This window comes from Lycorma delicatula, chromosome 2 (genome assembly GCF_047948215.1).
Source record: "Lycorma delicatula isolate Av1 chromosome 2, ASM4794821v1, whole genome shotgun sequence".
In the NCBI taxonomy this organism is placed as follows: Eukaryota; Metazoa; Arthropoda; class Insecta; order Hemiptera; family Fulgoridae; genus Lycorma; species Lycorma delicatula.
In genome coordinates, this window is record NC_134456.1 from 40,553,916 (window position 1) to 40,580,144 (window position 26,229).

At 32.2% G+C, this 26,229-nt stretch overlaps 1 protein-coding gene across 12 annotated transcripts in view; it reads left to right on the forward strand.

Annotated features, from left to right (window-relative positions):
• The window catches only part of LOC142318748 (prolyl endopeptidase FAP-like), a 77,685-nt gene that overhangs the window by 16,987 nt on the left and 34,469 nt on the right, over nt 1-26,229 (forward strand). For 8 of the 12 annotated variants that reach the window (XM_075355166.1, XM_075355167.1, XM_075355168.1 and 5 more), the window contains one exon: nt 18,841-18,973. In XM_075355166.1, coding sequence (XP_075211281.1) covers nt 18,841-18,973 — 133 coding nt within the window. Of the gene's footprint in view, nt 1-5,571; nt 5,723-12,674; nt 12,892-18,840; nt 18,976-21,337; nt 21,507-26,229 lie in introns of those variants that run through there. The other 4 variants (XM_075355172.1, XM_075355170.1, XM_075355175.1 and 1 more) reach the window with 4 other exon arrangements.

Below are 26,229 nucleotides of genomic sequence, written 5' to 3' on the forward strand. Positions count from 1 at the left end.
TTGAGGGTTCATACATAATAAATTAATTTGCTTAAACACTTATTCAGTGAAATTTCTTTCAATAAATTAATGTATATATATATTTTTTTTTATTTTAAATGTTAGAATACCATCAAAATTTTAATACAACTACCTTTTTTTTTATTTTAATTTTCTAATACAAAATAAGTTATAATACGATTTAACTAATGTGTGATGATTAATTTTCCCATATCACATGTTTTCGGTTTTTCAGGTATTAATGATACTATATTTATGAATTAAAAATGGTAATCTCTAATAGCTCTATAGTAGTATGCTGGAATGGAGAATAATAATAACAACAATAATATTAACCTTAGATTACAATTAAATTTTAACAATAATATTAACCTTAAAGATGATGTCTGCTGGATTGGATCCTCTGTTCGCCTGATCTGAAGTTCGTCGTGTCCTGAAGTTAACCGAGTCATGTTAGGTGTGTCAAGTTTGGTAATTCAGTACGCTAATCTTGTTCTGCTTGTTGGTGTAGTTCAGTTGGTCCATTCCACTACCCAGTCCACAGTCCAGTCCAGGGGCAAGTCCGGTGGGTCACGTCTGGTGAGTCACATCTGGTGGGTCACGTCCGGCGGGTCATGTCCGGTGAGTGACGTCCGGTGGTTCACATATTTTGGGTCATGTCCGGTGGGTCAAGTCCAACGGGTATATTCAGGTAAGTCACTTTCTGTATGTCACTTACAGGATCTGTATGGCTGATTGGGTCTTCTATCTCCCATCTGTATGCTTGATTGGGTCTTCTGACTCCTATCGGGTGGGTCGGGTCCTCACCAAAACACAAAACCGTCTGAAAAAAAAACAACATAAAAGGTCAGTATTCCGTTAACAGTTTGTATAAAAAGTTAATCTTAATTTTATTTCATATTACGTTAAGTTAAAATAAATGTTTCAGTTGTTTTGATGGTATTTTAACATTTCATACTACTTATGTATTAGATTTAAAAACGTATATATATAAAAAATTACGGAAAACACATGTAATTATTAATTTATTATGTACTTCCCAGACACATTTAATAAAATATTATATGAACTTGGTTTGATAAAATTTAATTGTAATTGATCGGATTTATGGGAACAAACATAAGTTAACAACATTACCAGTTCTCGGGCGAAACTAGTCGGTTAAAAAATTGGGATTACCTTTATATATATATATACCGTTATAAATATAATCAAAGAAATTGATAATGCTAATATTAATTGAAGAAATATGTTTATAAGATGTCTTGTTATACATCATCAGTTATAATTCTTTCATCTGCAAAAAAATAAATTAAAAAACACATTAAAACAATACAGATTATTTTATAATTGTAATTAAAATTACAATTATATAAAAGACAAATAAATATTACCTAGATATATATTTTTTATAATATAGACAAAGTTAAAATATTTAAAAATGTTAGATATGCAATTTATTATTCATATGCCTTTTTTTTTTGTTAAATAGCACTAAATAGTCTATATATCATAATAGTTAATGACCTACAATCATTGCCGCTACTCAAGGTCAAGAAGATAGGACGTATAAACTTTGAGGTGTTACCGCATGGTACTTTAAATACCTTCAAGGGATTAGTTGTGTGAAGGGATTTTTTGAACACCACGGAAGACGAAATTGTAGAGGAACTCTTACGGACAAGGAATTGTTGCATGTCGTTGACAGAACACACGATGCAACGTAGAAGTATGAGAAAAATAAACGCTGGTTTTCATTAAAACGTTTACCCACTCATCACTGTTGCAGTGTTTTGGATAACAGAAATTCGAACATACAGCGGCGTGATGCACTAAGATCTATCTTTGTGGTGACCCGTGCAGGGAACCGCCGGTTTGTGTCAACCGCCATGGGCATCACTCTGCAAGATCGTGAAACAGTACAATTTACAAGAAGTAATTCGCAATCCAAGAGATAAAGACTGTTTAAAACGTCAGCTACATCGAAGCTAGAAAAGTCACTAAATGTTGCATCTTATGTTCAAGTTGTTGCAGCCCCATCAGATTACTTTAAACTAAAAGTCACAATCTCTGAACTGGCACCAGATCTAGCAAACATGTTGAAACGTATCATCAATGACAAATTGAAAAAAATGTCCTTTACAGAAATTATTCCAAAACCAACACATCCAAAAGCAGATGTCTCCCAACAGAAGTTGTTCCAGACCTGAGAATTAGCTCCCGACCGGTAAAACTGTAAGGAAAGTAAACTAAACAACACAAGTCGTTTAAACATAATGCACTAGCGGTAAACGCTGAAATAGAGAAAATTCCTATTCAAGGAATCAGGAAAGAAGACGATATGATGATGAAGAAAGAGTGATGGACAAACATCAATGGAGCCCCGGAGAGCTCGGTGGCCCCTAAAAGAAAGAGCGAGCTTTTTAGCCGCCCCATGCAATGCTTACCACACTATGTTGCTTACTGGCTCAGTATCATCTAATGCCGGCAGTAAAGAATCCTCTCCGATATATATCCAAGATGGATTGGAAGATAACATTTCATAAGGTTCAGACAGCCTGGAACACTCTGGAATAAGAGGTGCAGGCCAGCACCAGGATTTATGTTCCTTGTTTTTCGGGGAAAAGCTAATGACCATGGCAGTTGATGCTCGTATTCCCGGAAAAAAGTTATTTAGTTACACTTTACTATTTTGCTAATTTTGTAGTTTTATTAATTTTTTTCAGATTTGGCAAATTATTCTCTGTTGAAAAAAAAAAAAAAAAAAAAATATATATATATATATATATATATATATAAAAAAGAATTTTACCACTATTTAAAATTGTAATGATATATTATAATTTATATCTAAGATATATTTTAATAATGATAATAACTAATATATATGTTATATAGTTACAAGACAACTTAGATTCAGTTTTTACACTTTTGCATTTTCTAATAGTTTACCATCTTGTACATGCACCGTAAATATCATACGATTTAAAACCAGGCAGATCCTTAAAAAATCATATATAAAACTGCCGTTTTGTTGCAAAACCAGATAAAGGTTAACATTCCAGTTAACCTTGAATCACAGATGATATCGCATGGCTCGAACCCTTGTTGAGGTTGTGTAATTATTGAGCTGAAAGTTGCAAGCTGTATTCTTAGTGTCCACCAGGTACGGCTCGTAGCTAAAATTAGTGGGGATGCTGCTCCAGAAAATTTTTTTCTAGGCCTTTTCAAGACCATGGTAAAGTTTTCTGTAAAATAAAAGAACCGATAAAAAATGAATGAAATATAATAACTGGAAGCAGGAAAATCTAATTCTACATTTTTATCACATTCAATAATATGGTACACTGATTTTAAGCACAATGTGCTTAAATAGTCTGTTTAGCCAAATAAATAATAAAATGGTAAATTTACTATATTCCAGTGGTGCTTAATTTAAATTTCTATGTACACAGAAACAAAAACATAATTAGTTTATACTAATTAATTTCTCATTTCCCTTTCAAGCCTGTTTTTGTACAGATTTGGCAATCAAAGAGCTTTGCTTTCCGTCATCTTCTCATCTTCTGAACGATCACTACTGAAACAACTAAACAACTTTCATATTTCTTCCACCGATTAAACTAGAAAAGGAAATGAACAAGTAACGTTCTATACACACGCGAAGTAGAAAACAAAATGTTACCTTCCACCAGCACCGCTGGGTCGGCATTGGGGGAGCGGCAGTGCTCTCTCTCCCATGTAGCCTTGCATGAAGCTTTTTATGTGCGCATGCGCACAACAACCAAACACCACTCCGCTGGAACTGTGAAGCGCACAGGTACATACAAAAAGATCTTTGTATCTTTTTCATAAACTGGGTGATGACTACTGACATTAAGCTAATACAGTGCCTATACGCGAGCCGCCACTGGTGTCCACGTTTTGATATAAAAAGTATTAGAATTATAGATATAAGAAGTATTAGAATGTGGTTATTTTAATAATAATAGTTAATAATTGAACTGTAGTATTATTCTGAAGTAGTTATTTAAAGGAAAAAGTTTAAAAACGAAAGACTATGGAAACGAAATATGAAGAAAAGACTAAGCTGTTTGTGATTTTAGGATTTTTTCTTTTTAAAAAGGTGTAGACCTACAGTTAAGAAATCAGTTTTACAACATTATTCTTATTGCCGAAACAATCTTAACGCAGTTTTTTACTGGTAGATGCATAGCTTAATTATAGCAACTTTCTCGTGTAAGGCTATGCTATTATTTTTTATGTTTGGTTATTCTCTATAAGGCTTCTAATGGTGTACAATTTGATAAACGTTTGATTTAATAATAAATTTTCAGTTTATTAAATATGCCTACATGTTTTATATTTTTCTAAAGGTTTTGCAAATGAATAAAGCCCAAGGTTTTTTCACAAATAGGGAGCTCCAAACAAAATACTGGCAAATAAGCCAGTATTCCAACCAAAAAAAAAAAACCGTACTCTTATTTACAAAAAAGGAGCTTGTTCCTTGTCCACAAAATATTTTATTTTTAAAGTTTGTAAGAGAGAAAAGGATTAAATATGCCGGAAGACCTTTTTTGATACACCATTGTTATCTAAAAATAGTGTTGCTAATGTTATTTACATTATAATAATGCTTCATAATAATTAAAGAATGATGGTCAAAGAAAGTTTTTTTGTCATATATTTAGAACGCGGTTCAACATTGGTTTTAGTAGGCCATGGGTTGACAAATTTTCAACCTTTATTTCTTTGAAGGAAAAAATAAAACGTGTGAGAAATATATTATATTAAAGCGACTTCTTGTAGGAAAAGATGGTCATCGACAAATACAAAGCCTTTTACTATATATTGAAAGAAGAAAGGGAGAATCTTTTGCTTATTACTCGAGACCATTATACGATTGTAAGAAAATGACTTCATCTATGAATGGAATGAAGCCGATTATAATAAAGGATCTAACATAATAACCAGCATCGTATCACTGCGTAACAAAACTTCAAATTACAGAGTTTATTACAGAAATTCGAATTACCTGTGACTTTAGCGGTGAGGGGGGCAAAAAAGAACACAACCGTGGTTGGAATGTTTATAGTTTCAGAATTTTGCTCCCAAAAATGTGAAACAATTGCTACTAGTTTTCCATGTCGTTGGCCACTCATTTCTGCCTGCAGACAGAGTTTTCAGTCGCACTGGAAAATGAATTAAAGCTAAGAATGTTATATTGCTAACCCTGCGTGATATGATGTTATTTTGGAACTAGTAATTTCTTTATAGGCCTTATTGCGAGCAGGTGCCTTAAGAAACACTTTCTTTGTTGATGAAACCAGTTTATTTACATTCCCAAACGTGAATCGTACTTCTTCAGCAAGTCGATGTACTCCATGAGCAAAGCACGTTACATGAATCAAATATGGATAAAATATTTGGAGAGCTTTGGCTGCTTTGATCATATAGGGAGCAGCATCTGAGAGAAATATAAACAGTCTCATCTGCAGAAGATTCAGGAAATATTTTTTTAATATCCTCATTCACGAATCTGGCGATCGTAGAATGATTTGTCTTTTCCAGGTGTTTGCAGGCCACCAAATAGGTAGAAGAGACCTCTATTTTAATGCACCGACACATAAACTCACAATGTAACGGCCACAAATGTTGGTAGTTTTGTCAGCTGAGATCTAAATAATGCTATCCTTCAGTTCATTTCTTCCAGAATATGCAGGTAAATTGTTTATGTAATTTTTACGCAATGTATATTTTGATTCAAGCAATATTTTCGCATAAAATCTTTGAAACGTTGAAACAACGCCTTGTTGATTGTTGAATTATTTAATTTGTTATCGTCTTGGCATTTCGATAACATAGAATTGAACTTAATAAAGCATATAATGTAACGTATATGATTAAACTGAATTACATAAGTATAAAACTAATATAAGCGTTCATCCGAACATGTCCATCCAGACTGAATGAGCAAACGACCGCTCTGGGTCAGATTCGAGCGACGCATTAGTAGAAAGTCGCTACATCAAAATGACCACTCCTTGCGGTATTGTGACGTAGGACAGTGTGTGAGTGTGATCAGATAGCCTGACCAAGCTTGTCGGAGAGCCCTAGCCCACGCTAGGTAGGAGCACCCTACGGGGCACAAGTGGAATGGAACAGTACTAAATTTCATTTATAAGTTGTTAAGGTAGTTTTATTTGCTAAAAGCAAAGGTATTTGCAGTGATAAAACTTTATATTTGTCTTACCTATTGTACTATTGTTGTTAATACAAGACTAGTGGTGAAAAGTGTTAATACTAGCAGTCATGCTAATGTCTTTTATCAATAGGACTGAATTATATTTACCTAAAATAAATTCTGACGATTTTTTAATTTCTGTTTTCTATATAATCACTGTTTATTATTATTATTATTATTATTGTGATTTTTTTATTATTGATTTGTCTTCTTTTACTTATGTTTATAAACCAATAAATTGTAATTATATAAACATTTTAAATTGTTCATCTCTCAATATGCTGATCGAGCCGCGAACATGCGACGATATATATATATATATATATATATGATAGAGTTATAATTATTAAACTTGATTTTCATCTTACCTTATTTTAATCCAGTCTTCAAAATATAAAATGTCAAAAAAATATAAAATAATTTTTATTATCCGCTACTACTCATCTATCCACTACTATTGCCCATTGTGTTTATAACATCTTTTGAGTTTTTGTTCAATTTCTCTATAAATTGTGTACTCATGTCTTCTAGTTTCAAGATTTTATAATGAATGTAAATTTTTACTTTTTATCATAATTTTTGAATGATTGCTATGAAACGAATTTATAATAATTTTATTGTTGCGTTATTTTGACTTACACTGTACAGTTTTTTACTTGTGTTCGTATTAAGAACTTGCCCTTGATGATTGCAGCCTTGACAAAAAAGTTTTAAGATGGTTATTTTTTAAATAAAGAAGGTTAAAATTTTGATTAAAGTATTATTTCCCGATATAAAATATTATTTTCTCCTAAAAATGATAAAATTATTTAATTTACTGAACTATATTTAGTGTGATGAAGATTGGATTTATTTTCCCAACAGCAGAGAAGCAATAAATGATGCACAGCTAAAGTAATTAATTCATTTTAAAATTCTTAACCTTATAGGAAGAGTGTGAGTTCATAAAAATATATAAAATATGTTGAACGATGGATGTAGTGATTAGTGTGTTGGCTTCTAAACCAGCTGGTTATTTTGGTTTAATTCCTGGTGATATTTATCCACCTATTATTTAATACACCTTATTTTTCTTCTTAGCATAGACGCACTACTTACCATAAATCACAATGAAAATACAGTAGCCTTTGGGGATTATTATTTAAATAGCCAAGAATCTTAACGTGTATACACCCACTTTTGCTTTTAGAGTTTTAAAAAATATTAATACGTATTCCACAAAATACATGCTTGTCGGATAACTTATATGCCAGATTTAGCCTTATATATATATATATATATATACATAGAAATATCTCTATACATAAAGATTAGTATCACCATCAGGATTGTCATATTTAAGGGTGTAAAGGGCCCTTACATTTTTGTTTAATAGCAAAATATACGCAAAACATTAATCCACAACAATAAACAACACTTATAGGGTGTAAAGGGCCCCGATCTTAAAATTTGATAAAATAACATAAAGTACGTAAATTTACCATTGTCTTCTTCTACCTGTCTCACTTATTTATTTAAGAACCATCGGGGCGACCAGAACCGCCGTTAAGCAGCATATAAGTCGCCCCATGATGCCGTGGCAGTTGACTCTGTCCTATAAGCAGTCCCGTAGGACGTAACCCATCGTGGTCCTGCCAGTGTCGTAAGAGCAACCAGACCACCTGTTCAGGACGGCCAAAAAGCTCCTCGGCAGGGAGGCTGCCCTTCCTGGTCCTGACCTACTTGGCCACAGGCATGCATTGCGCATATCCATAGCCTCGCGCCCACAGTCCACCTTTGAGGGTACCCCATGCCATCATTGGACCCCGACTACCTGCTCTTGCATGTAGGCAAGCCCGGGCGGCCTAGGCAAGAGGGCTACCTCCCGTCATTATATGTCCCACGCTTCGAGACTCCCTTATATATATAAAAACTATCCCTTAGAATTTGTTTAACAGAGCTTTAAATTTTCATTTTTACAGAATTTTAAAAAGTCCACTGGCGTGTAAATAAGCAACTATTTTTTCTTCATTTCCATTTTCCAAATCAGCAGCAATATCATTTCTTAACAGTTCCTCATATATGGTACACTCTTCCATTAGATGCTTACTTGTAAGTGTGTTTATTACAAACACCGCACATTGGTCTCTCTTCGCCGGTTAACAATTATGAATTTGTTATTCACGTGTGACCGATTATCACAGCCACTTGTTCTCGGCGAGTCAACTTCACGTCGCTTTTCCATTTATACGGAGAAGTTTTGACTGAGTTTAATTTTGTATTTAAACTCCTCCAATCAGTATTCTACTTGTTGCTTATTATGTTAGACAGTTTTTAACATCTGCCACCCTTACAGAAATTGCATCCAAGTTATCATAGACAACAGTCTACGATAACAGACTGCCAGAAAGACAACAGACTTTCTGGCAGCTTCGTCTGCGCTTTCATTACCTGCAATACCAGCATGCCCTGGAGTCCATACAAATATGCATCGCTGTCCTTGTTGATTTAGAATGTACTAAATAGTCAGGATGTTTGCAATTAGAAGATCCTTAATGATCTTGTTCCGTATTGCAACAAGTGCACTAAGAGAATCGGAACATTTTAGCACTCTCTCTACGCAATAGTGTTCTGTGTACCGAAGAGGTTGGTGTATGGCGGTAAGTTCTGCCGTATAGACACTGGCCATATCTGGCAGTTTCCAAAATTGGGCTTCTCCATTTACATACATGGAGCATCCAACACCATGTTCGGTTTCAGAACCGTCAGTATAAATTCTAATATGTTCTTTGTAGCTACTGACTGTTGATAAAAATTCCTGTTGGATGATCACTGCTGGCTTTTTTTTTATTTCTTCCTGAAAGAGATCCAACCTTGTATTTACCGCTGGTAAAAGCCGTGGTGGTATTTCTCTCGTAGAAATTGCTTATGTCTCTGGAATAGGAATTTTGTGTTTTCTTGTTAATTCGTGGTACCTAATTCCGGCTGGTCTGGAATAGGTAGCATGATGTTCATATAATGCAGCCAAAGGATGGTTGTTAAAAAGATTGTTATTTATATGAGCAGGAAAAGCCCATATGTTTGCTGAATATCTTAGCAAAAAGGAATTGTCGCTTCCATGCAGATCCTTTAAAACATGGAAGGTGTACCTCGGTGCTATCGATCAACTTATGAGTGCTAGATTTATACAGAACGACGATCCATCTCTGGTATTGAAAAACGTTCCTGATCCATCGCATAAAAGAATAAGATCGGAATTCAACAGGAACCTTTCCAATTCTCTTCCGCGGGGATCTAATCGATCCGATCCCCAAACAGAATTATGAGCATTAGAACCACCCACCAGTAATACAGGTGGGGGAAGCTGAGAAATTGATCGCGCCATGTCATCCTCCTTCCAGTCAAAATTCGGCAAGTATATGCTGCAGACAGTGACTTGAAGCGGACGCATCATTCTAATGGCGACTGTTTGTAGGTTTGTATTTAGATCAACAGCTTCGGCGGTAGCTCTAGTCGATGTTAGTATGGCTACTCCACCTCTAACTCTTATATTTGGTGGTTTATCTCGCCGAAATATATCATATCCTCTAAATTGAAAACTTTCATTTTGGCAGAAATGTGTTTCTTGCAGACATATACAAATTAGGTCTACATCATGTACCAAGCGTTGGAGCTCATGGATGATTGAAAAACACCCATTAATGCTCCACTGTACAATCTACTCGCTAATTTTAAATTAATTTATGGCTTTGGTTTAGCTTTCGGCTACCCTTTTTTTCTCCATATTACGAACAGCTTCGTGTTCGCGGAGAACGTCGTCGCCCGTGTAGCTTCCCGCCTCCTAATCGGAGATCACCGAAACCGCAGACGACGACGTACATGGATCGTCGCCGATTGAGAGGTGGAAACCTGGTCAACCCCCGACAACGGAAATCGCACCAGTCACCCCCCCCCCCCCTTATGGAAGAGGAAAACACTTGCCTTCCTCTGTGGTTTTGAGGCCACCTCAGTTGCTGGAGGGTTGGGAGGCTGTACTAATATATTTGGCTTGACAGTTTCTTTACTACTGAAAGGCTTCATTTTGTTTTCTATAAGCCTTTCAATCATGCTAGCCAAAGTGGGCGCAAGTTTTTTGATAAGCTGACTTTCGTCGACAGCAACTGGAGCAGGAGCAGAAACAGCAGCCGCAGCCTGAGCATAAGTTGTTGTTGCTCTAGGTTTGCGGGCGTTTACTATTTTTTTAGCTTCAAGGTAGCTGAATTTCTGCAGCTACTTCGTCTTTGTAGACAGGACAGTTTCTGGATCTACATGAGTGGTGTCCTTTGCAATTGATACATGTAGGAGGCTCCTTACATGGCTCTCCTACATGCACCTCATCACCGCAAACACATATTTGCGGTCTCTCACATCTAAGAGTGGTGTAGCCAAAGCTTTGGCACTTGAAGCATCTCATTGGCTGTGGGACAAACGTCCGCAAGATTTCACCGGTGCTAAGTAAAGAAGAACAGTAAGAAAAACTTCAAATTTACTCAATACGACAATGGTTTGCATGTGAAAAAAGTTTCACATGTGTAGTATACGACAAGCCCATCTTACAATTTCAGCAACATGTTGGTCATCCCTCGCCGTAACGGTTGATCATATCAAAAATTGTTTCATACAAAGGTTTTAGGTAATGTTTAGAGGAATAATGACTAGTATAAACCGATTCAATACTGTACCTATTAAGGGAGATATGATTTTTTGTCATCGAAACCCCATTTTTCCACCCCCTGGGTCATGGTTGGTGGTATCAAAAAACTTTACTTAGATAACTTTTAGGCCCTTATCCAAAAAAATAGTAAGAACTTTAAACGATTTCGATATTTTACTTAATAAGAAAGTTATAACGATATTCCGTTTTTCTGAAAAAGTCTCAGGCATTACCACCCCCATGGTCCGATTTTGCCATTAACATACTCGACTGAGATTTTAGGTTGTTATATTTTACGTTTCAATTTTAAAGTGATTGGTGCAATCGACCTGAAATCTACAAATTATATAACTAAATGTAAACCTACTAATAAACAAGTCGTAAAAAAGAAAACTTACTTTACCTTACTGCATATATCGATTGTAGTATCGATTTTGATAAATTAAAATCTAATATTTCTTCCTTAAAGTAAAAGCTTCAATTGAAAAATTAAATCAGTCAAATGAAATTTACGTACACTTTATAGATATTTAAAACGAAAAATCGAAAGTGCAATATGCACACATAAGTAATGAAGTTACTTATGTGTACTTGTGTAACACTTTATCGAAATACAGAAGGAGAAAAAATATAAATTTAATATAATAATGAAAAAGTAAAAATTCGGTTAAGAGAAATAATTTCCAAAAAAACATTTGTCTTGAAATGATAAACATTAAAAACAAAAGAGGCGTAACACAAAATTAGTAACTGATGAACTTTGCGTGTCTGAGTAGTGTTATATATTTGATAGTAAAATATTTATACTAGTTGTTCTATTTTGGTTATATAAAGGGGGGGAGGGGTTTAGTTAAGTTGAAATATACTCTAATAAAACTGAGAGAACGGTGAAGGGAACCAATAGTTTGGTTTTTAGTAAGGTATGTTAGGTTTTGGTTTTCTGAGAGGAAGAGTAGGGGTATTATTTTTTACATTTACCTATTTTTTGTTTTATGGCTAGTCAGTTCAGTTTGTGTAAAAATGTTTATATCATTTTTTACATTTGAAAAATCTTAGGATTTTCCTAGGATTTTTGTTACATTTTTTTATATAACTTTGATGTTTTGTTTGTTTGTGTTTGAGCAAAACCTAAAGGTACACAAAATATGCGTCCGCAATGAATACTTGATATTAGTCGGTTGCTTTATCTCGAAGTGGATTGTAATGTATAAAAAAAAAATCTAAATCTTTTAAGCTATAAGATATCAGTAGAGATACTAGTGTAATATCGATGAAATGGTTTTGAAAAAAAGTTTTATTGAATTACTTTCATATGTTTTGTCGTTAAACATTTATTCTTTGAAATGCTTATCAGCAGTGGAACATTCTTCAGTCCTTTGTCAGAGAGTTATGCAGTAATACAGCCCTAATTTAAAATAAAGGGAGTTCTATTAAGGATTAACTATTCAATTCTAACGTCTTGTTTTTTTCTCCAAATGAACCGTTATCACAGTGAAAACACTTATCAAACTTTATAAGCGGGTTTGCAATTTCTCCCAACACAAGAAAATAAGAATTTTTTTTAACATTTAATAAAGTGTCTTTTTCTACTTCATTTATAGATTCGAAACTGATTTATTTTTTTTACTTGAATAAATACCATTATCTCAATTATTAGAATTAACTATTCAAAATATCATTAAAGTACGTCCAGAATTTCTTTTAATAGTTATAAAATATTTCTATTATCTATAGCAACTATATTGTATTTTTTTTCAGTAAGGTACTCGTATGAATATATATGTAGACGAGCGTATATATACATTATAAACATTACTAGTCGACAAGGCGAGATGTGTAATCAGAGAATTTACGAACAACTGCTGTGCACAGTCATTTTTTCAATGGTACTAGAAAAGTAATTGCGACTTCTGCCATGAGATTAGATTGCTGTTTTAAACATTATTGTCTGTGTGTATGAACGCATATCATGATGGTACATAACATTATATTATTTATTAGGTTTTATTTAAATTAATTTCATATTAATGAATATAAGCATCGCCTAATTTGTAGACGTGTTATTACTAATAAAAACAAATATTCCATGTTCTTTGAATTGGAAATTGTAACAGTTGTTATCCTCTTTTTTTCCTGTTTAGCCTCCGGTAACTACCGTTTAGATAATTCTTCAGAGGATGATATGTATGAGTGTAAATGAAGTGTAATCTTGTACATTCTCAGTTCAATTGTTCCTGAGATGTGTGGTTAATTGAAACCCAACCACCAAAGAACACCGGTATCCACGATCTAGTATTCAAATCCTTGTAAAAATAACTGGCTTTACTAGGACTTGCTGTAACTCTCGACTTCCAAATCAGCTGATTTGGGAAGACACGTTAACCACTAGACCAACCCGGTGGGTTAACAGTTGTTATCCTAGACATATAATATTATTGTGTTAAAAAAATTATTCTAAAATAGGCGAAATTTTAACAAAATAAAAATAAAACTACAAAAATAAACCCTGTAATTCTGCTAAGAAATATTAGATAGGCCTACTTGGAAGTTTTAAGATTCAACAAATTTGTCAGTTGCCACGATTCGATGAATCTCCCATACTTCCTTCATTTCTTTAAATAAGTTGGCAATCAGAATAGCTATCAGGCCTTAAAAATACCACCCGCCTAATTTCAGAAAAAAATATGGATAAATCGATAAAAAACTCAAAATTGTATGTGAATAGAATCAACATAAAAGGCTGCAGTTTTTTTTTTTTTATTAAATTTTGATAAAATACAGATAGAAATGTAGGAAATAATGTAATGGAGTTTCTAACTAATGTAAGACAAGACTGACTAGAAAACAGGAGGAACATGTATTATTTTTTAACCCAAGTTTTCAAATAACTTTCACTTGCATATGTGAAAGATGTAATTTTTCAGTTAAATAGAAAAGTTTACAACTGTCCACTAAAGGAACTTCCTGCACAAAATAATAGATCTAATCATCGAAATCGAACCATTTGATGAAGAATGAGGCTTGAACGTAAATTAAAAAAATAAAATATGATACAGTACTAGTTAAACTGAAAGTTTTCCTCCTTTTAATCCTTGTGTAATTTAATATTACTTTTTAATGAAATTATTAAAGCATTTATATAACAATATAAAACTTTTGTTGTGTATTAGCCCCTTATGCACTGAATTAATATTATTGCACAGTACTTTCACAGTTGATGTGCCATTATGATCCGTCAGCAGAATTGTAAAATATAATATTTATTAGCATTACCCACTTATTAACAAACTTTTCTAAGTTTATTAATGTTTTTTACATTTAATCAAAACTTTTTATTTTAATTTTATAATAGAGCAGTTTGAAGTTTTGAAATTCACTTTTACTAATTTTTTTCTCATCACCAATTATTCTGCTCATCCAAAAAGTGTAATACAACATAATATTGCTACAGTCATTCAACAAAAATTTACAAAGAACTAAAAAATATAATTTCTTCAGTAATAATATCATCTATTGTACAATAAAAATTCACAAAATATTGAATATTAATAATAAAAAATTATAATATAGCAGAAATTTTACAAAATGAATACAATTTTGTTAATAAAACTAATATTCCGAACTAAATCTTTCATTAAAAATAATCACTTCCTGTAGTCTTCATCACTTTCTTCTTCAGGGAAATCATTTACTTCACTGCAGTTACTTATGTTTCGATAAGACAGATAACACTCTGATGGTAAATACTTAAGTAGAATTAACAGGTCTTTGTATTTTAATTGTGATATCCGTTTCAGATCGACTAAAGACATCAAGTACATCAAGTAAACTTGACCTGGTTTTTTCTCAGGTTTTTTCATTAACTGAGAGAAATTCTTCGCCAACATCTCGAATATATAAAATAATTCATCAATATTTTCTTGCTGATCTTAAATGTGAACCAATTATGACAGGATTATTGGCTGTTTATTAAAAACTTTCGTGTAAATAAATGGAAATGTATTACTGTAGAGTGATTTAAAATTCTTGAAATCATATAATTCCATTTTGCAAAGATACTTTTTTGAATATCAGCGAAAATTCCCAGGTGTCAGTATCTGTAAAAATTCATTGTTTCATTCTATCAGTGCATAGACATTTACTGCTTCCATAAGCGTCTTAACAAGAATGTCTTGTCTTCTTAACAAGAATTTATGACCCATACACTTTATCTGTGGATGTCAGTGTAAAATATAGATAAAACATATACAAATTTTTGTTCTTGGCATAGCAATTGTCTGCCCATAATACTATTTCTTCAGTTTTTAATTGCTAATGTTTTGTTCAGCCTATCTTAGAATCCAAGAAGATATTTCATTACCACCATGTCATAAATTGTGAAATTAATGTCCGCAACTTCCTGCAGTAGAAACTTTTAGATGTTTGTTAACAGAGGTGTTGTAAACATTTTTGTAAATCAGCTGCCAACACATTTACTGTTCTTTGCATCTTGAGTATCTTTACTGTTTGGTCATACCACTTCTATGGTTCCTTAAGATGCAATTCATAATTATTTTAAATAAATATTTTACCATCTGAAGTTAATTCACCTTTTAATTTTGCTAGATACAAATCACAGGTATCGCAGGTATATGGCTATGTAAAACCACTTTTTTGATACTTTTTCTTTACCTATTTCATTTTCAGCACAGAATTGTTGATAAAATAAATACAACTTAAATCAGGACTTAAAAATGGTTTCTTAGTTTTCAAGTGTGAATAGCTCTATTATTCAGGATAACATTTATGTGTTGAATAACATTTTGAATTATCTCCTCGGGTGTTTCATAGCAGATGTATGCCATTTTCTTTTGTCTATTTCTACAATTCCTCCAGGTTCTTGTTTTTTTAATTGCATTAACTATGTATTAGATATGTTTATTAAAAACATAACTTTACACACCCTTATTTTTACATCATTTATGTTTAAACTATAATGAAAAGAATTTTCTTTTAGTTTTGTACATCCGTACCTCTATATCTTTCTTATAGTGTTACTTGAGTGTAGGACGTAATGAACTGTGTTTTTAAATTGTGACACCTTCTTGAAGCCTTAAAAATGTCATTCTGTTGTAATTCAGTAATTGTTTGGTAACAGTTTGTAATACACATATATGGAGGCATAATTTCTTTTGCAGCCACTTTGCCCTTTTTATTTGATTGCTTTCACCAGATAAGTACTTCTGTATGCTAATATTACAAGTCTCTGTTCAATATTTCTCTGTCATTTTTGACCTTGACCTTCAATAATTGTTTTACTTATACCTTTCAAATAGGTTAATGTGTTTCCTTCTCTGAAGTATTTTCAAAGTCACTTAAATACAAGTCTTTTCTAACAAATGTGACTCTGTAACTTAAAATTTTGAGAGCAGTTGGGAGAAGCTAAGGTTTCCTTATGGGCTTGTTCATTTGTAAATAAAGGATATGGTTCATTTACATTAATTTTCTACAGCAATTTTTTAACATGTTTGTTAATTAAAATTAACAATTTCAAAATAAAAATATTGAAAGCCTTCAAAAACAAGAATTAATAAGATCAATACAAGCATTTACAGTAAGATTCTTCCCAAATGCCAGGATAAAATTACCCACATTAAAACAGGAATATATATTATTGTTATTATAACCAGCTGTGACCCACAGTATGGATAATGTGAATGTTATAATGTAATTTCTATAAAAAAATTTCCTCTGATTTCTTTATTTACTAACCAATGATTCTGAGCATATATTTAATATTTTGTTTAAAAGCTAATTTTTCAATTTTATTTATTCAACAATCAATTTCATGATAAGCTGCATATTACTAGCCTTGTAACAGGTCAAAGCTGGAACAGGGGGCCTAATCTTTGGGTGTAAGCCAAAGTACAGTTGTAATTAGCACGTAAAACACCAGGTTGTGCAGTCCAGTGAAACTCTGACATCATCAAAACTACTTAAATTGTTCTAGTGAAAAAATACAAGCATTAGGAAAAATTAGCGCATTTAAGAGTTTCTTTGAACAGCTATTGAAACATTTATGTTAACTGAAGACTAAACCTAAGAGTAGAAAAATGTTACTCACTTTCATCCTGATTTGATGTTACTTCATTTATTTATTATTAACCAGGGCATAACTTTTTCAGCCCATGATATTTCAATTGTTTTATCTTTTTTAACATATTTAAAACACTAATTAAAAACTATTATTTTAACAAAACATATCCCATTCAAGAGAATAAATATTATTATTATTATTATTATTATTATTATTACTAATAATAATATTAATAATAATAATTAATAAATAATAATAATAGTGAAACGTTTATTTAGAAAAAACTTCTATAAAATTATTAGAATTGTGAATGTTAGAAAGTTTAGGTAGGCACTAATATGAAATGAATACCATTATAGTTGACTTAAAATTAATTACTTTATTTGATATGATTGTAAAATATTTTGAAATACAACAATATTGTATGTTATAAAATTCAATCTTCTATCATATGTCACCTTGTGACTTGTTATAGATACAAATTAGAGGTAGAAACACCATGTGCACATGATGTTATTAGACTAATTGTTCTAAGAGGTATACAATGATATCTACACTTGGTGTTTACCTCAGTAAAATCAGCAAACTCATTTATTGTTCTCAACTGGAAATAGTGTTGTATACCTCTGGAAAGAGTGCCAAAAATACTATATGAACCATTCAAACCCATTTCCAACAAAAATGGCAATGGTGTCCTTTACCTCCAGGCTACAAAGCTGGTAAACCTGGTATTTTTTTGTACATCTGTCATAAATGTACGAGAACCTGCTTTATCCCAAGTATATCTTCTTTTCTGCAATCATTCAACGTAGCGAATCGTAGCGTATTTGAACTTTGGTACATGTTTTGTCGTGATAATTTGAATCCATCAATTATTTATAAGTGATGATATTAATTCTTTCTTCTAGTTCACTATGGATTCAAACTATTTCATGAGATTTTTGTTTATTTTATTTTGTCATACTGAATTGAGGTAGTATGTATCAGGAATTGTTTCACGGAAAAAATGTTGCAAAATGAGATAATAATTAAACTTGCTTATTTTGATAATAATGATGCCCATTTTACAACCATTCCCACTGGTGAACAGATTGATAAGAGTTGAATAGTCACTTTATTTTGGTGGATTTATGAAGAGTGAATCGGAGAAGAGAGAAGTTGTGGAGTGAACCAAGGATGGTTGGTTGGCCTATTAGTTAATTTAGCAATACAGGGTAATGTAGACGATAAATGGCATAGAGAAGTCAGATGTTAAAACAGATAATTGAGGATGTATTTTGCTAAATTTTCTAAAAAAACAACATGTTTGCTTTTAAAAATCAGTTTTAGTTTGCAGTTTTAAAATCAGCAAGAACAAAACAAAAGAGAGATAAGCATCAAACTAATTGATTAATAACTCCAAAAAAATTATGTAGGCTTGTACATTTACTGATATCCTAATAAAAAGACAGTTGGAAACACCATTTTACTATTGATTTTCCCTACTAAGCCAGACATGGGAAGTATCTTATTCTTGAGAAAAAAAGATTGTAGCAAAAAAACTGTCTATGCTGTTTTTGTAGTCCTGTCAGGTCACCAACCTACTACATTTATCCTTATGAGATCTAAGAGACCAAGTTTTTTACCTTATAGAATATAGTATACTAATAATATAGTATATTGTGGGGTTTTAAGCTAAATGACAGAGCAAATAATTTCAAAGGCAGTGTCCTTTGAAATTGATTGATTTGTCCATTGATTGTTGTTTATCCTAGATTATTCTAGATAGAACAACAGAATTGTTTAATATTTCTGTACACAATTAAATTGTATTGTAAAATTCTAACAGTTTTCTTTTCAATATTTCAGGACGGGCTCGCCCTATTCTGTTTTACCTGACAGTAGTAAAAGTTCCTGGTATGATTCCAAGTACACTTAAATTTACAATTCCTCTCTACAACAATAATCCAGGAGTTGCTATCACTGCAGATTGTTACCACAGGTACTATTTATTTTTGAAAAAAGTTAAGAAATAGATATGTTTACATAAAAATAACTCAATGGGGTAAGTAAAATCAAATGTGGATAAATTTTTTCCTACAGGTCTTTATTTTAGTGAAGGGTAGAAATTAATCATTTCATCGAGCAAAGTAAAAATAAGATCTTTTTGGTTATATTTGAGAGATTCGTTTTTCATATGTAAAAAAAAAACAAATACTGATTTCTTTAAAAACACATTATTCAGATGTCAGCAACTGTTATTAGAAACAATTTAATTTCATAAACATATCTGATTTTTTAAATATTTCCACGTCATCCTCATCACATTGTGACATGGTAGGGTGTGGTGGGGGGTTGCTTATTGTTCCCTAGTTTAACAGATTGCAACATACACATTTTGAAATAAAAGATCAGTATTATAAACTTATATAACATTCTCATTACCCTGAAGTTTCTGGTCCAAATCTGGCTACTGCCTTTTCAGTATATTTTATAATATCTTTGTAGGATACTGAAATAAATAAATATAATATCAGGAAATTTTGTTTTGACTGTGTACTTTTTTATATGATTAATGATTTTAGAAAAATGAAAAAGTGTTTTGGTAATGAAATCATGTCTGGACCTTCTATATAATACATATTCTAGATAATCATTTCCAATTTTTATTTTATTTATTTTTATTTTTTTGAGCTTATTTATAATACTTTTTTTATTCAGCCTTACTAATAGGAAATGATATAGATTAATTCAAATTCATGATCTCTCTTTTTTGTGGGCTGTTCAAAATTTTATTTTCCTAGAATTTCATTTTATGAATATTTATTTAGGTAGAATAGTTACGAAAAGGAATAAATAAGCAAAATAAAATTTCTGTTTTTAATATCATAATATATCATGAAATTGAAATTGACATGTGATTTAATGTTTCTCTTGCAATTTAGTTGTGTTCTTTTCATAAGTGAGGGGATCAAAAAATTACATCATAAAAATAAAGGTGATAAAATAAATTTTTAAGTGAGATCATACTTAAAAAGAAGGCTTTTAAATGAGTGAACTAGAGAATGATTGTTCTGCAAAAAAGAGTATCAATGAATGCCAGGAATCAGAGCAGCCAGTCAATTATCTTTTTTATTAATTTTTGTTTAATGATATACGTAATGGGCATCAAGAAAAAAAGATTTAGTCGTTCTTTAGTTGTCCAGTGATGAGCATGTATATATATACATACACCTTTTTAGAGTAAAAATAAAATGTAAACCATATTTTATGAATAGGAAAAATTTTCAATAAAACTAAAAATGGAAGACAATATTTATCATTAAAAAAAAACTTTTTTAATTTGACAAGCTTTGTTTTCTTATATCTGTGGGCCGATAGTATTTTTGTTTGTCCACATAATTTTTTTTATTTTATTAAATGTGTTGAGGGTTCATACATAATAAATTAATTTGCTTAAACACTTATTCAGTGAAATTTCTTTCAATAAATTAATGTATATATATATTTTTTTTTATTTTAAATGTTAGAATACCATCAAAATTTAAATACAACTACCTTTTTTTTATTTTAATTTTGTAATACAAAATAAGTTATAATACGATTTAACTAATGTGTGATGATTAATTTTCCCATATCACTTGTTTTCAGTTTTTCCAGTATTAATGATACTATATTTATGAATTAAAAATGGTAATCTCTAATAGCTCTATATTAGTATGCTGGAATGGAGAATAATAATAACAACAATAATATTAACCTTAGATTACAATTAAATTTTAACAATAATATTAACCTTAAAGATGATGTCTGCTGGATTGGATCCTCTGTTCGCCTGATCTGAAGTTCGTCGTGTCCTGAAGTTAACCGAGTCAAGTTAGGTGTGTCAAGTTTGGTTGTTCAGTACGCTAATCTTGTTCTGCTTGTTGGTGTAGTTCAGTTGGTCCATTCCACTACCCAGTCCACAGTCCAGTCCAGGGGCAAGTCCGGTGGGTCACGTCTGGTGAGTCACATCTGGTGAGTCACATCTGGTGGGTCACGTCCGGCGGGTCATGTCCGGTGAGTGACGTCCGGTGGTTCACATCTTTTGGGTCATGTCCGGTGGGTCAAGTCCGACAGGTATATTCAGGTAAGTCACTTTCTGTATGTCACTTACAGGATCTGTATGGCTGATTGGGTCTTCTATCTCCCATCTGTATGCTTGATTGGGTCTTCTGACTCCTATCGGGTGGGTCGGGTCCTCACCAAAACACAAAACCGTCTGAAAAAAAAACAACATAAAAGGTCAGTATTCCGTTAACAGTTTGTATAAAAAGTTAATCTTAATTTTATTTCATATTACGTTAAGTTAAAATAAATGTTTCAGTTGTTTACAGAAGTCATACAGAAAGTCACTTTCTGTATGTCACTTACAGGATCTGTATGGCTGATTGGGTCTTCTATCTCCCATCTGTATGCTTGATTGGGTCTTCTGACTCCTATCGGGTGGGTCGGGTCCTCACCAAAACACAAAACCGTCTGAAAAAAAAACAACATAAAAGGTCAGTATTCCGTTAACAGTTTGTATAAAAAGTTAATCTTAATTTTATTTCATATTACGTTAAGTTAAAATAAATGTTTCAGTTGTTTTGATGGTATTTTAACATTTCATACTACTTATGTATTAGATTTAAAAACGTATATATATAAAAAATTACGGAAAACACATGTAATTATTAATTTATTATGTACTTCCCAGACACATTTAATAAAATATTATATGAACTTGGTTTGATAAAATTTAATTGTAATTGATCGGATTTATGGGAACAAACATAAGTTAACAACATTACCAGTTCTCGGGCGAAACTAGTCGGTTAAAAAATTGGGATTACCTTTATATATATATACCGTTATAAATATAATCAAAGAAATTGATAATGCTAATATTAATTGAAGAAATATGTTTATAAGATGTCTTGTTATACATCATCAGTTATAATTCTTTCATCTGCAAAAAAATAAATTAAAAAACACATTAAAACAATACAGATTATTTTATAATTGTAATTAAAATTACAATTATATAAAAGACAAATAAATATTACCTAGATATATATTTTTTATAATATAGACAAAGTTAAAATATTTAAAAATGTTAGATATGCAATTTATTATTCATATGCCTTTTTTTTTTGTTAAATAGCACTAAATAGTCTATATATCATAATAGTTAATGACCTACAATCATTGCCGCTACTCAAGGTCAAGAAGATAGGACGTATAAACTTTGAGGTGTTACCGCATGGTACTTTAAATACCTTCAAGGGATTAGTTGTGTGAAGGGATTTTTTGAACACCACGGAAGACGAAATTGTAGAGGAACTCTTACGGACAAGGAATTGTTGCATGTCGTTGACAGAACACACGATGCAACGTAGAAGTATGAGAAAAATAAACGCTGGTTTTCATTAAAACGTTTACCCACTCATCACTGTTGCAGTGTTTTGGATAACAGAAATTCGAACATACAGCGGCGTGATGCACTAAGATCTATCTTTGTGGTGACCCGTGCAGGGAACCGCCGGTTTGTGTCAACCGCCATGGGCATCACTCTGCAAGATCGTGAAACAGTACAATTTACAAGAAGTAATTCGCAATCCAAGAGATAAAGACTGTTTAAAACGTCAGCTACATCGAAGCTAGAAAAGTCACTAAATGTTGCATCTTATGTTCAAGTTGTTGCAGCCCCATCAGATTACTTTAAACTAAAAGTCACAATCTCTGAACTGGCACCAGATCTAGCAAACATGTTGAAACGTATCATCAATGACAAATTGAAAAAAATGTCCTTTACAGAAATTATTCCAAAACCAACACATCCAAAAGCAGATGTCTCCCAACAGAAGTTGTTCCAGACCTGAGAATTAGCTCCCGACCGGTAAAACTGTAAGGAAAGTAAACTAAACAACACAAGTCGTTTAAACATAATGCACTAGCGGTAAACGCTGAAATAGAGAAAATTCCTATTCAAGGAATCAGGAAAGAAGACGATATGATGATGAAGAAAGAGTGATGGACAAACATCAATGGAGCCCCGGAGAGCTCGGTGGCCCCTAAAAGAAAGAGCGAGCTTTTTAGCCGCCCCATGCAATGCTTACCACACTATGTTGCTTACTGGCTCAGTATCATCTAATGCCGGCAGTAAAGAATCCTCTCCGATATATATCCAAGATGGATTGGAAGATAACATTTCATAAGGTTCAGACAGCCTGGAACACTCTGGAATAAGAGGTGCAGGCCAGCACCAGGATTTATGTTCCTTGTTTTTCGGGGAAAAGCTAATGACCATGGCAGTTGATGCTCGTATTCCCGGAAAAAAGTTATTTAGTTACACTTTACTATTTTGCTAATTTTGTAGTTTTATTAATTTTTTTCAGATTTGGCAAATTATTCTCTGTTGAAAAAAAAAAAAAAAAATATATATATATATATATATATATATATATATAAAAAAGAATTTTACCACTATTTAAAATTGTAATGATATATTATAATTTATATCTAAGATATATTTTAATAATGATAATAACTAATATATATGTTATATAGTTACAAGACAACTTAGATTCAGTTTTTACACTTTTGCATTTTCTAATAGTTTACCATCTTGTACATGCACCGTAAATATCATACGATTTAAAACCAGGCAGATCCTTAAAAAATCATATATAAAACTGCCGTTTTGTTGCAAAACCAGATAAAGGTTAACATTCCAGTTAACCTTGAATCACAGATGATATCGCATGGCTCGAACCCTTGTTGAGGTTGTGTAATTATTGAGCTGAAAGTTGCAAGCTGTATTCTTAGTGTCCACCAGGTACGGCTCGTAGCTAAAATTAGTGGGGATGCTGCTCCAGAAAATTTTTTTCTAGGCCTTTTCAAGACCATGGTAAAGTTTTCTGTAAAATAAAAGAACCGATAAAAAATGAATGAAATATAATAACTGGAAGCAGGAAAATCTAATTCTACATTTTTATCACATTCAATAATATGGTACACTGATTTTAAGCACAATGTGCTTAAATAGTCTGTTTAGCCAAATAAATAATAAAATGGTAAATTTACTATATTCCAGTGGTGCTTAATTTAAATTTCTATGTACACAGAAACAAAAACATAATTAGTTTATACTAATTAATTTCTCATTTCCCTTTCAAGCCTGTTTTTGTACAGATTTGGCAATCAAAGAGCTTTGCTTTCCGTCATCTTCTCATCTTCTGAACGATCACTACTGAAACAACTAAACAACTTTCATATTTCTTCCACCGATTAAACTAGAAAAGGAAATGAACAAGTAACGTTCTATACACACGCGAAGTAGAAAACAAAATGTTACCTTCCACCAGCACCGCTGGGTCGGCATTGGGGGAGCGGCAGTGCTCTCTCTCCCATGTAGCCTTGCATGAAGCTTTTTATGTGCGCATGCGCACAACAACCAAACACCACTCCGCTGGAACTGTGAAGCGCACAGGTACATACAAAAAGATCTTTGTATCTTTTTCATAAACTGGGTGATGACTACTGACATTAAGCTAATACAGTGCCTATACGCGAGCCGCCACTGGTGTCCACGTTTTGATATAAAAAGTATTAGAATTATAGATATAAGAAGTATTAGAATGTGGTTATTTTAATAATAATAGTTAATAATTGAACTGTAGTATTATTCTGAAGTAGTTATTTAAAGGAAAAAGTTTAAAAACGAAAGACTATGGAAACGAAATATGAAGAAAAGACTAAGCTGTTTGTGATTTTAGGATTTTTTCTTTTTAAAAAGGTGTAGACCTACAGTTAAGAAATCAGTTTTACAACATTATTCTTATTGCCGAAACAATCTTAACGCAGTTTTTTACTGGTAGATGCATAGCTTAATTATAGCAACTTTCTCGTGTAAGGCTATGCTATTATTTTTTATGTTTGGTTATTCTCTATAAGGCTTCTAATGGTGTACAATTTGATAAACGTTTGATTTAATAATAAATTTTCAGTTTATTAAATATGCCTACATGTTTTATATTTTTCTAAAGGTTTTGCAAATGAATAAAGCCCAAGGTTTTTTCACAAATAGGGAGCTCCAAACAAAATACTGGCAAATAAGCCAGTATTCCAACCAAAAAAAAAAACCGTACTCTTATTTACAAAAAAGGAGCTTGTTCCTTGTCCACAAAATATTTTATTTTTAAAGTTTGTAAGAGAGAAAAGGATTAAATATGCCGGAAGACCTTTTTTGATACACCATTGTTATCTAAAAATAGTGTTGCTAATGTTATTTACATTATAATAATGCTTCATAATAATTAAAGAATGATGGTCAAAGAAAGTTTTTTTGTCATATATTTAGAACGCGGTTCAACATTGGTTTTAGTAGGCCATGGGTTGACAAATTTTCAACCTTTATTTCTTTGAAGGAAAAAATAAAACGTGTGAGAAATATATTATATTAAAGCGACTTCTTGTAGGAAAAGATGGTCATCGACAAATACAAAGCCTTTTACTATATATTGAAAGAAGAAAGGGAGAATCTTTTGCTTATTACTCGAGACCATTATACGATTGTAAGAAAATGACTTCATCTATGAATGGAATGAAGCCGATTATAATAAAGGATCTAACATAATAACCAGCATCGTATCACTGCGTAACAAAACTTCAAATTACAGAGTTTATTACAGAAATTCGAATTACCTGTGACTTTAGCGGTGAGGGGGGCAAAAAAGAACACAACCGTGGTTGGAATGTTTATAGTTTCTGAATTTTGCTCCCAAAAATGTGAAACAATTGCTACTAGTTTTCCATGTCGTTGGCCACTCATTTCTGCCTGCAGACAGAGTTTTCAGTCGCACTGGAAAATGAATTAAAGCTAAGAATGTTATATTGCTAACCCTGCGTGATATGATGTTATTTTGGAACTAGTAATTTCTTTATAGGCCTTATTGCGAGCAGGTGCCTTAAGAAACACTTTCTTTGTTGATGAAACCAGTTTATTTACATTCCCAAACGTGAATCGTACTTCTTCAGCAAGTCGATGTACTCCATGAGCAAAGCACGTTACATGAATCAAATATGGATAAAATATTTGGAGAGCTTTGGCTGCTTTGATCATATAGGGAGCAGCATCTGAGAGAAATATAAACAGTCTCATCTGCAGAAGATTCAGGAAATATTTTTTTAATATCCTCATTCACGAATCTGGCGATCGTAGAATGATTTGTCTTT